At 35.4% G+C, this 12,516-nt stretch overlaps 1 protein-coding gene across 5 annotated transcripts in view; it reads left to right on the forward strand.

Moving 5' to 3' along the window:
* The window catches only part of ATP13A3 (ATPase 13A3), a 94,881-nt gene that overhangs the window by 25,963 nt on the left and 56,402 nt on the right, over positions 1-12,516 (forward strand). For 4 of the 5 annotated variants that reach the window (XM_038583237.1, XM_038583239.1, XM_038583238.1 and 1 more), the window contains exons 2-9: positions 2,510-2,608; positions 4,505-4,678; positions 5,382-5,564; positions 5,835-5,905; positions 7,512-7,592; positions 8,775-8,844; positions 10,924-11,058; positions 11,503-11,575. In XM_038583237.1, the coding sequence (XP_038439165.1) occupies positions 2,558-2,608; positions 4,505-4,678; positions 5,382-5,564; positions 5,835-5,905; positions 7,512-7,592; positions 8,775-8,844; positions 10,924-11,058; positions 11,503-11,575 (838 nt within the window). In that variant the 5' untranslated portion in view covers positions 2,510-2,557. Of the gene's footprint in view, positions 1-2,509; positions 2,609-4,504; positions 4,679-5,381; positions 5,565-5,834; positions 5,906-7,511; positions 7,593-8,774; positions 8,845-10,923; positions 11,059-11,502; positions 11,576-12,516 lie in introns of those variants that run through there. The other variant, XM_038583241.1, reaches the window with a different exon arrangement.

Below are 12,516 nucleotides of genomic sequence, written 5' to 3' on the forward strand. Positions count from 1 at the left end.
TTATTTATTTATTTATTCATTCATTCATTCATTCATTCATTCATTCATGAGACAGAGAGACAGAGATACAGGCAGAGGGAGAAGCAGGGTAGGCTCCATGCAGGGAGCCTGGGGATCCCAGTTCTCCAGGACCACGCCCTGGGCTGAAGGCAGCGCTAAACCACTGAACCACCTGGGCTGCCCTCTATCTAACTATCTATCTATCTATCCTATCCATCCATCCATCCATCCATCCATCCATTTTATTTGTTCATGGGAGAGAGAGAGAGAGAGGCAGAGACACAGAGGGAAAGCAGGCTCCCTGCAAGCAGCCCGATGTGGGGCTCGATCCCAGGACCCCAGGATCATGACCTGAGCCGAAGGCAGATGCTCAACCGCTGAGCCACCCAGGCATCCCTGGAGTAGCTTTTAGTTTAGGACTAATTTGATCCTGCTACTGAAGCAACACCCATCTAAATGCTCTTCCTGGTTCCTTGTAACTAATGGTTGGTAGGAAGGGGTACTCTTCTCAGCTCTGTGTGAGCCACGATGAGTTTTTCCTCTTAATCCTTTTGGATGGTACTTTCCCTGGCCTCAGTAGTTTCTTCACACACGTGCACTGATCAGTACTCAGCTAAAGACTTGAGGGAACCATCTTGGATATTTTCCATGTTCTTTCCCTGTGAGAATCTGCCCTGCAAATTTGCCTACTTCCATGTCTCCCCAGACTTCTAGCTTCATCTCCCCAATTGAGAGTGACTGTTGGGTTCCCTGCAGGATTGGGCTATGCCTTTCACATTGAGTTAACAATAGCGGATCTTTTCTGCAGGGAAAGAGGTCGGGCTTGCTCTTCCAGTATTTTATAGCGGTAGGTTATAGCCCTTGTGAATAACTGCCACCTCAATCCTTTTGATTTGATGAACTGGTTTTACCATGGTAGAATGACTTCATACCTGTAGAGTGAGAAGCAGTTTTTGTTAAATTGCTCACAGGGTGGTATGATAATGTGTGTTTTGGAGATGTTGGACCAGATATCTCTAAGACTTCATTTTCAAGATGGTACTGACTCCTTGTATGTGTGTGTGTGTGTGTGTGTGTCTGTGTAAAATATGTATCACATATACATGTCATATTATTGTGTATGTTACATATAACATTATTAACATAGGTAATATGGAACAGTTTATACACAATATGTATGACATGTATATGTAATCAATGCTTTGTGTTTTATTTCTGTAGAAATCCCACTCAGCCATGACCCCCAACCATAGGGCTTACCAGAAGGTACAAAATCTTTCAGTACTGGTGCAGGAAGCATCAGTATTTTTTTTGGTCATTTTGTTGATGATATAAATCAAGATATTTCAGTACTTTTATATATGAGATTTGTTTAAAATTCTGCAGTTGGTTTTACTTAATTATTAATTCATATCATGTAAACATTAAATAGCTGTTGCTATCTTAGCACAAAATCTTCCTTACATCATTTATTCAACAAATGCTTTTTGAGTGTCTATTGTGTCAGACCTTTGCTACACACTGGATAGATGAGTAGGAGGATGGTATCTGGAATGAGAGAAGTAATCTTCCCACTGTATTCTGTGGAGATAATCCTAGTCTAAAGTAGTGGCTGTTTGGTCTCAGACATTTTTATAATCTTGAAAATTATTGTGAACTGTAAAGAGCTTTTGTTTATGTGAGTTATATCTGTTGATACTATATTAATTAGAACTGATATGTCTTTAAGCATATTAACTCAATGTTAATAAACGATAACAGTAATAAGCTTATTGCAGATTAATTATATTCTTCTGAAAAATACCTAAGACATTGTTTTATATTTTGCAAATCCCTTTAATGTGTGGCTGAATGTCTAATATTTCAAGTTAGTATCCTTTTTTAATACAGGAAATTTGTCAGCTCAGTTTTCTCCTAGACATCATGGGTAGTCAAACAATTAGAAGATTGCTTAGTGCACTTAGAATCAGAATGGGGGAGTGATCTCTAATAGGGGTACCCCCTCTTTAGGAATTGACTGTTGGCCAAGGATTACCATTCATGTAAAAGGTTCTCAGTAAATATTTGTTTAATGATTAATTTAATAATCATGGAGAGGTTTTGGGGTTGGTTTCACTGCTCGTACTCCTTCACTGTACTTCAAACAAGCAGTAAATTTGAGTTATGTGAAGCACTTTTAGCTCAAAATGGTTAAACTAATTTGATCTCTGAGTCTGGGGAATGAAAAGGGAAGATTCTGTAGTAGTTTCTCACAGAACTTAAATTGTTTTATACGAAGACTATCGCTAGTGTAAGTTAATTGATAAAATATGCCAGGTTTTGTGATAGATTGTATCATAAGAACTAGCACACTATTGAAAATGTCATCAGAACCAGCTAGCAGTTTAGGGAGTACTTACGTATCAGTTGAACTTTGATACACGTATCACGACAAAGTCTTACACTATAAAGTTATATAGTCTTTTGAGATACAATAGAATTCCTTAATGTTTGTTCTTCTTCCCCTCAGTTATCTTCATCTGTTTTGAAGCACAAGACCTATCAAACCACTGTAGATATGGACAAAGAAGAAAGGAAGACTATCAACCAGGGCCAAGAAGATGAAATGGTAACTGGTTTTTATAATTTATTTGTCAAGTATGAAGAATTTATTATTATTTCTATAATATTATTCCAAGGGAACTAGAAAACTATATAAAACAACAACAAAACACTAAATCAATGTGCTTTCCTTGCCCTGTGTTTTTTTGAATGGGGATTATGTAATGTTTCTATTTGCTGGTTTTAGTATAATTCCTGTTTGACTTGTGAACTGTAATACTTAGAGGAGTATGCTTTTTTATTTGATAATTGAAGCAGTTATGTTAGCTAATGCTTTAAATATAATCGCAAATGTAAGATTTGTAATTTTGATTTATAAAAGAGGTTTAAAATAAGTTTAGGGGCGCTGGGGTGACACAGTCGGTAAAGCATCTGCCTTTGGCTTAGGTCATGATCCCAAGGTCCCGGGATCAAGCCCTGCATCAGGCTCCCTGCTCAGAGGGGTGCTTGCATCTCTTTCTCCCTCTGCTGTTCCCCCTGTGTGTGCTCGCTCTCTATCAGATAAATAAATAAAATCTTAAAAAAAAATCAGCTTAATAAAAAAACAACTTTAAAGCTCTTTGTAGTAGCGGGGAGATAAGGTTGTTAGGGAAAATGGAAGACACCCCATTAAATGTGAATTTCAGATAATAAAGGAATAAATTTTTTTTAAAGATTTGATTTATTTATTCATGAGGAACACACAGAGAGAGGCAGAGACACAGGCAGAGAGAGAAGCAGGCTCCATGCGGGGAGCCTGATGTGGGACTTGATTCCAGGACTCTGGGATCATGCCCTGAGCCAAAGGCAGATACTCAACCACTGAACCACCCAGGTGCTCCAAGGAATAAATTTTTTTGTATAAGCATGTCTCATATGTTGCTAGGCTAAACAAGAATATTTTGCTAAATTTTTTATTGAAATTTATTTTATTTTTAAAATATTTTATTTTTTAAATTTTTATTTATTTATGATAGTCGCACACAGAGAGCGAGAGAGAGAGGCAGAGACACAGGCAGAGGGAGAAGCAGGCTCCATGCACCGGGAGCCCGACGTGGGATCCGATCCCGGGTCTCCAGGATCACGCCCTGGGCCAAAGGCAGGTGCCAAACCGCTGCGCCACCCAGGGATCCCCTTTTTATTGAAATTTAAATTTAACTAGGCCCCCTGCATTTTCACTTGCTAAATTTGGCAACCGTTGTTAGGTTATGGTAGTGGAGGGGCTAAAAAACAACTGGAATATTTTGGTTCGGGAGGTCAAATTTGATCAGTCATGGTGGTATTGAGACGTTTAGTTAATCATTTGGGAGAAAAATAAATTTAAAACTTAACTTCATCTAAATACAGTGTGATATTATGGTTTATGTCCTGACACAGAAATAAGACAGTGGATGGGCAGCCCGGGTGGCCCAGCGGTTTAGCACCGCCTTCAGCCCAGGGCATGATCCTAGAGACCTGGGATTGAGTCCCACGTCGGGCTCCCTGCATGGAGCCTGCTTCTCCCTCTGCCTGTGTCTCTGCCTCTGTCTCTCTCTCGCTCTGTGTGTGTGTCTCATGAATAAATAAATAAAATCTTAAAAAAAAATTCTAAAAAAAAAAGAAATAAGACAGTGGAAAAACTAGTGAAATTCTAATAAAAACTAGGTGTAGTTAATAGTAATCGACATTGGTACATCTCTTGATGTTGACAAGTATACTAAGTTTACCAAGGGTAAAACCAGAGGAAGGGTATACAGGAACTCTTAATGTTTTTGTAACTTCTCTGCAAATCTAAAATCATTCCAAAATTAAGTTTATTTAAAAAAAAAAAACAACTACCTTTTATATGACAAGACAGTTAATACTCATTGGGAAAACAACAAACTTTGGCATTTTGCACTGCTATCATTTGATATTTAATTTTGTGATCACCATGTCCATGCAGGAAATTTATGGCTATAATTTGTGTCGCTGGAAGCTTGCTGTAGTTTCTCTAGGAGTGGTTTGCACTGGTGGCTTTCTCCTCCTCCTCCTCTACTGGATGCCCGAATGGCGGGTGAAGGCAACCTGTATTAGAGCTGCAGTTAGAGACTGTGAAGTGGTGCTGCTGAGGACTACTGTAAGTCTATGTATTTATTGGAAGTTGATTATTCGAGGAGTAAAATAATGCTTTTGTGTACTTGTTTCAAAATAATATATGAGGAGAACACTGCTAGGATATAATTTAGGAATAGTAATCCTAAAAGCATTTGTGTTCTAAGTGAGTATTATCATAGATTAGATATAAAGGATTAGAATATAAAGGATTCTTAAAGATGATTGTATCAACCTCTTCGTTTTAAAGTTCTTGATGTACCCAGAGATTAAATGCTTGTCTGTCAAAGTCACCAGCCAGTTTAAGGGGGGGCTGTATCAGGCAGCTCACTGGACCAGCTCCCCTTCTACTATGTGATGCTGCTGCTTCCCCGGTTTTTTTTGTTTGTTTGTTTGTTTGTTTGTTTTAATTTTGATTGGAAGGATTTTATCAGAGGCTTTAATTTTTGGTCTCAGTACATTGATGGGTAAATTAAGAAATTACACTCATCTTTCTTGGGATATTAATGAAATATGTCATAAAATGGGGAGCAATGGAAAGCACTTCATGATACTCCTGTTTATAACAAATTTATACATCTTTAAGAGGTGGTTTAAAAAAGAAGTGGTTTAACATTTAGTGAGTAGGAAGTTAGGAATCAAGAATATGTAAAGAATGGGAATTAAACATATATAGGCAGTAATGTAACATACATAATTGATTTTGTTATCCCTTTCTCTCTTATAAGGATGAATTCAGAATGTGGTTTTGTGCAAAAATTCGCTTTCTGTCTCTGGAAACTCGCCCATTTTTGAGTCCAAAATCTATGGCCAATAAAGTTTCAAATGGCCACACTGTTCATCTAACTGAAAATTTAGCTGAAGAAAATAGGCATGAGATGAGTAAATATTCACAGACTCAACCACAGCAGGTATTGTGATTTTAGTGTCAAAGAAACTTTATTTTTGTTTGGGGATAAATTCATATACATATAAAATTTTTATTACTATAAATAACACAGTTTAGGTACTATTAGAAGAAGAAGACTACATTTGTATGTGATCACTTTAACTTTAATGGGTAAATAGATTTGTGTTAGTAAACTTGATCATTAACAAGTGATGATGCCTTTTTTTTCTTTCTTTTTTTTTGTGGGGGTGATGATGGTTTTTGATGTAACATTTTTGTGTGTGTCCCACAGATCCGTTATTTCACCCACCACAGTGTAAAATACTTCTGGAATGATACCCTTCACAATTTTGATTTTTTAAAGTAAGTATTTTTCTTTTGATTGGATTATATTATGAGTACCTTGAAAATGTTCCAGATAAAGAATTCATTGTAGTGTTGCATAAAATTGAAGCGGTATTTATTACATAACTTTTATTCACTTATTAAGTCCCTGGTACTTATTAACCATTTTAGGATAAATCCTACTTTTAACCTGTACCTTGGCAAAATTACATAAAAGTTTGAAATAGTTCATGTTAGAAACAGTATGGTTCTCCCCATCCACTGAATCTGAGTTCTTTTTGTGGGTTCATTTCAAAGTGAATTTTGAGTATACTTTATAGGCTGTCAGAATATCTGAAGTCTGATTTCCCAAATTGATGACAGTTCCATCTATTTGTTCTTGAGGGATGGAGTAACAGATAAACAGAAATTTAACTTGTGGATAAAGATTCAGATGTTGTTAAAAGTGTTAAGCTTTGAGTAGGACAAATTGGAGAAATCCTTTAAAATTTATTTTTTATGAAAGCCTCAAGTTATATAAGTACTAGATTAATTAGGATTCTATTTTTATTGCTATTGTTAAAGTGATTATTATAAAAACTTATGATGTATTATTATTACTTGAGTGCTGAAGGAATTCTTAATATTAGCAATACAAAGAGAATCACCGTATGAACATTTAAAATATTCATGCCTGGATTTTTTTTCTCAGACACTAAAGAATTGGAATATTCTGGAATAGCCCTGGGCATTTCCACATGTCTAGTTCTGAAGACCATTCCTAGTTAAGAACTATTGCCTTGTAGGACACGGCCAGTGAGCTGCCATTTTGTTTTTTTAAAAAAGACTTGGAGTTGATCCTGTTGCTTTTGGAGAAGTCATCAACTTCAGTGGGAAAAAAAATGTCAAACCTTATTTGCCTCGTGGCATTTTCCAGCTATTGAAACTTGTAGAATTTAAACTTATCCCAATGATGGCAGTTAGTTATGGAGCTTAGTTTTTCCATCTGAACAAAAGTAGAAAAGGATTGGAGTTAAATGATGTGCAAGATCTTCAGAGTTTTGTGACTAGTATCTCAGTTAAAATAAGCATAATTAAGACATTTTGGGGGAGAGGTATATCTGTTGGTTGAATCCAACTCAAAATTGTTAGATTTTAGAGAATACCTGTGATCCATATAAATTCTGTACTTCTAGGTTTGTAATAGAACAGGAACAGATTTGGATTGTTGGTTTTATAGAAAGAAAAATCAATGAATAGGATTTCTAACATGAAGCTTAAAAAATTGAAGAAGGGGAAAACTATATTAGCCATACTTTACCTTTAATTTTATTAACTTATTAGCTCTTACAGTTTTGGTACAATCTTAATGGATAATAATATTATAAACTTGAGCATTTAGAGCCATCTTATGTGATAGATAACATTGGATAATATAGAATTTGGCACATTTGAGACTTAGAAGTTTCATTATTGTTTATCTTAGGAGTTTGAGATTTAAAAATTCTCATTCATTTTCTCAGTTTTTGTTAAGGGTTTCTGTTTGTGAGGAAGTCACTTTAAAATCAGGATATGGAAAAATGAGGCATTAAGACATTTGGATATTTTAAACTTTGTTTAAAGTAAAAACTTTGGATTTATTTAGGGGACTGGATGAAGGTGTTTCTTGTACGTCAATTTATGAAAAGCATAGTGCAGGACTGACAAAGGGGATGCATGCCTACAGGTAATTTTTATCCAACTAAAGTTAGATCTATTATCAAAATTTCTAAATAAAGTAGTATATATAGTTCACCCTTTTACCATATAGTTGTACATATTAACAGGTATTTAAATATTATAGACATAGTAGTTGACAACTTACTGATTTTATTTGGGTAAGACTGTCTTTGAGTTTAAGAATTATGGAAATGTTGACGCTGGAGTTTTGAAGTTGATGTCCCTATATGTTGATATACCATATTTCATCAATTCTAAGTTGCACATTTTTTCCACATTTTAACATCTCTAAAGGGGAGATGTTTCATACAGTGGGTGGTGTGTCATCCTTTACTTGAGAGCATTTTTATCTTGATGGCACATAAAATAATGGATATGGCTTATAATTGATAGGATCTTAGATTTTCTGAAATGTATTGGGAATTGTAAGCATGAACTTAAAATTTACCATAATGAGTAATTGTTAGTTAGCATATTCTTTTTAATCATGTTATTATTTGCTGTGGCATAAAAATATACCAGTGTATTACGTAGTTTGAGGATAAGTGCCTCAAATAAAATTAGCAGTTTTCTTCTATTCTAATAGCATGTTTTTTCAACAGGTTAGGAGATAAAAAATTAATTCATTCAGACTTACACTTCATAAAAGGCAAGAGTTATGCATTACTCTGTCGTATAGAAAGTACTTCCAGGAGTCTAAGTGGAAGGATTTAAACAACATTTTGAAAGCATTTTTTAAAAAGTCAAATGTACACTGTTTTTGAAATAAAACGTTCTCAATACAGTATTCTCACTTGAAAAATAGTACAGGACCCCTCAAATATATTTATTTAGTCTCTTGCAAAAATTAATTGCAATTCAAAATTTTTGAGGTCTGCTATATTCAAGGATGAAAAAAAAAGTGTTTGCAGACATGGTTATTATAGATTAGTGGGAAAGATAACTTGTCACATAAGGAGATAGGAGGCAGAATGAAACAAGTGTAGTTTTCCAGTATTGACTACTTTGATTTAAATAGTGTAGGTAGAAAATTAAATTGTAGAAGACAAGTATGTAGAAACATGAATGTTTAAGTTCCAGATTTAAGAGCAATCTGTGGTTTGAACCTTATCTAATGAAATGCCATCCATATATTATACTATTATAATATAATATAATGTAACACTATTATTATGTTTTCCTGTTATAGAAAATTGCTTTATGGAGTAAATGAAATTACTGTGAAAGTGCCTTCTGTTTGTAAGCTTCTAATTAAGGAGGTAAGACAACATTTGTGATCAATAGAGTTGTCAATTTGAAAAGAGCCCCGATTGGGGCAGCCCAGGTGGCTCAGCGGTTTAGTGGGTGGCTCACGGTTTAGCGCCATCTTCAGCCCAGGGTGTGATCCTGGAGACCCAGGATCGAGTCCCACGTCGGGCTCCCTGCATGGAGCCTGCTTCTCCCTCTGCCTGTGTCTCTGCCTCTCTCTCTATGTGTCTTTCATGAAAAAAATAAATAAATCTTTAAAAAAAGAAAAAAGAGCCATGATTTAAGTAATAAGATATTTTTGGTTTTCTGTTTCTTAGTTTCTCCCTCACTCTTTTTTCTTTTCTTTCTTTCCTTTTTTTTTTTTTTTTTTTTTAAACTAGAAGGTAGGGGATCCCTCGGCGGCCCAGCAGTTTAGCACCGCCTTCAGCCCAGGGTATGATCCTGGAGTCTCGGGTTCGAGCCCCACGTCGGGCTCCCCGCATGGAGCCTCTGCCTGTGTCTCTGCCTCTCTCTCTCTGTGTGTGTCTCTCATGAATAAATAAATAAAAAAATAGGAACTCTGGTAGAGAAATAATTTGGGGGCATAAATTACCATTTTAATTAATTACCTTACTTATTTTGCTTTTCTTATCTGTACATTTTTTTTAAAGATTTTATTTATTTATTCATGAGAATACACAGAGAGGAGAGAGAGAGAGGCAGAGACACAGGCAGAGGGAGAAGCAGGCTTCACGCAGGGAGCCTGAACATGGGACTCGATCCAGGGTCTCCAGGATCACACCCTGGGCTGCAGGCGGCGCTAAACCGCTGAGCCACTGGGGCTGCCCTGTACATTTTTTTTTTAACTCAATACGTTGCACATGTAAATCTTGCCCTATTTTATAGATGTATACACCTGTTTTTTTTCTTTGATTTTTAAACAGTTTATCATATTTGTTCTTCATGTGGTATTTTATGGTGCATTTTTTGGGAACTAGACATTATACCGTAAGTTTGGAATACAAAACATGACCTGATGATTGACATTGAGGAATTGTACTTTATCCTGGGAAGGAAATGGGTCAATGATTATTGTAGTCACTGCCCAGTTACAGGTGCCATTGAGGAGATGTGAATAAAAGTTAAACATATTAAGGAACGAAGTAAGGATTTTGCCTGGCAGAGTTAGACTCTCTGGTCTTCCTTTTGGTTTTTGGCTAAAGATCAGGAGTTGAGTGAATACTTACAGTAGTGCTACAGAATGTTTTCCCTTAGTTCCTGAGAGTAACCATATAATCTTGCTTGAGAACGTATCAAAGTGTTGTGATTAGGAATTAGAAAGCCTTGTTTATAATGTAATTCATCAGTAACTAGCTTTGATCATTAGAAAACCTTTCTGCTGCTCTTTTATAAGTTGGAGTAAGTCCTTTCAAATTCTCTCATTTAATTTTGAAGTAAAATGGGACTATATATGAGAAAGTGCTTTGAAAATATACAAGCATCACTTTAAGACATTTGGGGGAAGTTGTTAATGAATTAGAATACTATGAAAACAAAGTCCATTGCCAGGATTCCCTTATCTCCTTTAGGTTTTAATTCTTAATTATTTCCTTAGAGAATGCAAAACAGTGTAACTTATTATCTAATATTTGTCTTCCCTGTAGGTTCCAGTGAACCTTTGACTTAAAGGAAAATTGGTATTTGGAGTTCATAATAAGTAAACATTTGTTCCATTTAATTAAGGATTTTATATCCTTTAGTAGCTCAATAATTATTGGAAGTAAATGTACTTTATTGCTGAAGTAAAATGAAGAATAGTTAAATAGACATATTTTAGCTATTTCTAGCTGAATCTCTATTTGGATTTGGTATGGATCTAAATGGATGCAAATAATTTAAATTAAGCTTCTTTAGCCAAATTATAGTAGGTTGATTATAAAAAAGTTCTATGCTAATATCTTGCCCTACTCTTTCGGTAGTACGTGTTGCCCTAGGTTATTACAGGGGATATCCTCTAAATATCTTGTTAATTATTTCTTAAATGAAAAGATGGAACATCTGTATAGTTATAAAGACCTCATTCATTTTGACTTAAAAATCTTGTTTTTTAGGTTCTCAACCCATTTTACATTTTCCAGCTCTTCAGTGTTATACTATGGAGTACTGATGAATACTATTATTATGCTCTAGCCATTGTGATTATGTCTATAGTGTCAATTGTAAGCTCTCTCTATTCCATTAGAAAGGTAAGTCCAATTTATTAACAGCTTTCACATTGTGTATTTTGTAGTATTATGTAAGGTGTGTATGATAGTATTTGGTACAAAGTAATACTTAATATAGTTATTTTTTTGTTATATGAATATGTACTCCTTTCCCTCTTTTTTCGAGAATGGGGAAGGCAGGTGCTTTTTAGAGTTAGACTACCACTGGACTGGTTAGAGGGCATAGGGATCTATACATGCTTATCACAAGCTGGAATACTGGAAGAGTTATTGCACTCTTTTCAGGACTTTCATTAAAGTGCTAATCCTCGAATAATCTTTGAATCTTTTAGTCTTGACATTTTTAACGGCAAAGTAATATGCATTTGCCATATTAACTTCCCTTATTTTATATCACATTTGCTTTTTAATATCTTGAAGAATAGGCTTATATTAAGGAGTTTTTACATTTTTTTTAAATTTCAGCAATATATTATGTTGCATGACATGGTTGCAGCTCACAGTACTGTGAGAGTTTCAGTTTGCAGAGTGAATGAAGGTAAGTACTTAAGGTAACTCTTGGAAAAATAAACCAAGTAAGATACCCATTAAGCACTAATAACTAAAGCAAGACCAATGTATTATACATATACATTCGTTTTTTTTTTTTTTTTTTTTAAAGATTTCATATATTTACTTGCACACATTCACAAGCTGGGGGAAGGGCAGAGGGAAAGGGAAATGAACTCACTGAGCTGGCAGCCGCACCCTGGCTCTGTCCCAGGACTTTGAGTCGAAGTCAGATGCTTTACTGACTTGAGCCAACCAGGTGCCACCTTGTACATTCATTTTTTAAGAAATAAAAATAAGTATTTGGATTTGTACTCCTCTGATGTTGTTTCAGATTCATTCCTGTAAAATTGTATTTTTCTTATTCTACTATGTGACAAGTACTGTGGTAGGCTCTGGAGATGCAGTGGTTACCAATATGGACACAGTGCTTGTCATCACTGAACTTCAGTCCAGTTGGAAAGGCAGATGATAACTAGTAACAAGAAAGTGTGACAAATGCTATCTATGGAGGGATCAGGAGATTTAGATATTAGAGCTCATTTACTGTAGGTGTCAGGGATGGCTATTGGGAAAAATATTTTTAAGTGGTTGAATTAGGTAAGAGGTAGGTGAAGGGGAGGGGTGAAAGAGGGAGAGGAGAGGGTTCTAAGTGCTCAGTCTTCTGGAAATGAAAGGTAGCTCAGTCATTGTAATAAGAGAAAGGAATTCAGTGTGGCAGGTGCAGCAACTAGATGATGGCCATCTAAGGTACATTTAGGAATTTGGTCTCATTCCAAAAGGCAATGGAAAGCCATTGAAGGGTTTTTAAGCAGGCTAGTAATCTGATGTTTGCCTTTTTGCAAAAATTATTCTGGCTGTGTGTTTAGATCAATTTTTTAAAATTAAATCAACTTAAAAAATTTTATTTATTTATTCATGAGAGACACA

Source organism: Canis lupus, chromosome 33, assembly GCF_011100685.1.
Source record: "Canis lupus familiaris isolate Mischka breed German Shepherd chromosome 33, alternate assembly UU_Cfam_GSD_1.0, whole genome shotgun sequence".
Classification (NCBI taxonomy): Eukaryota; Metazoa; Chordata; class Mammalia; order Carnivora; family Canidae; genus Canis; species Canis lupus.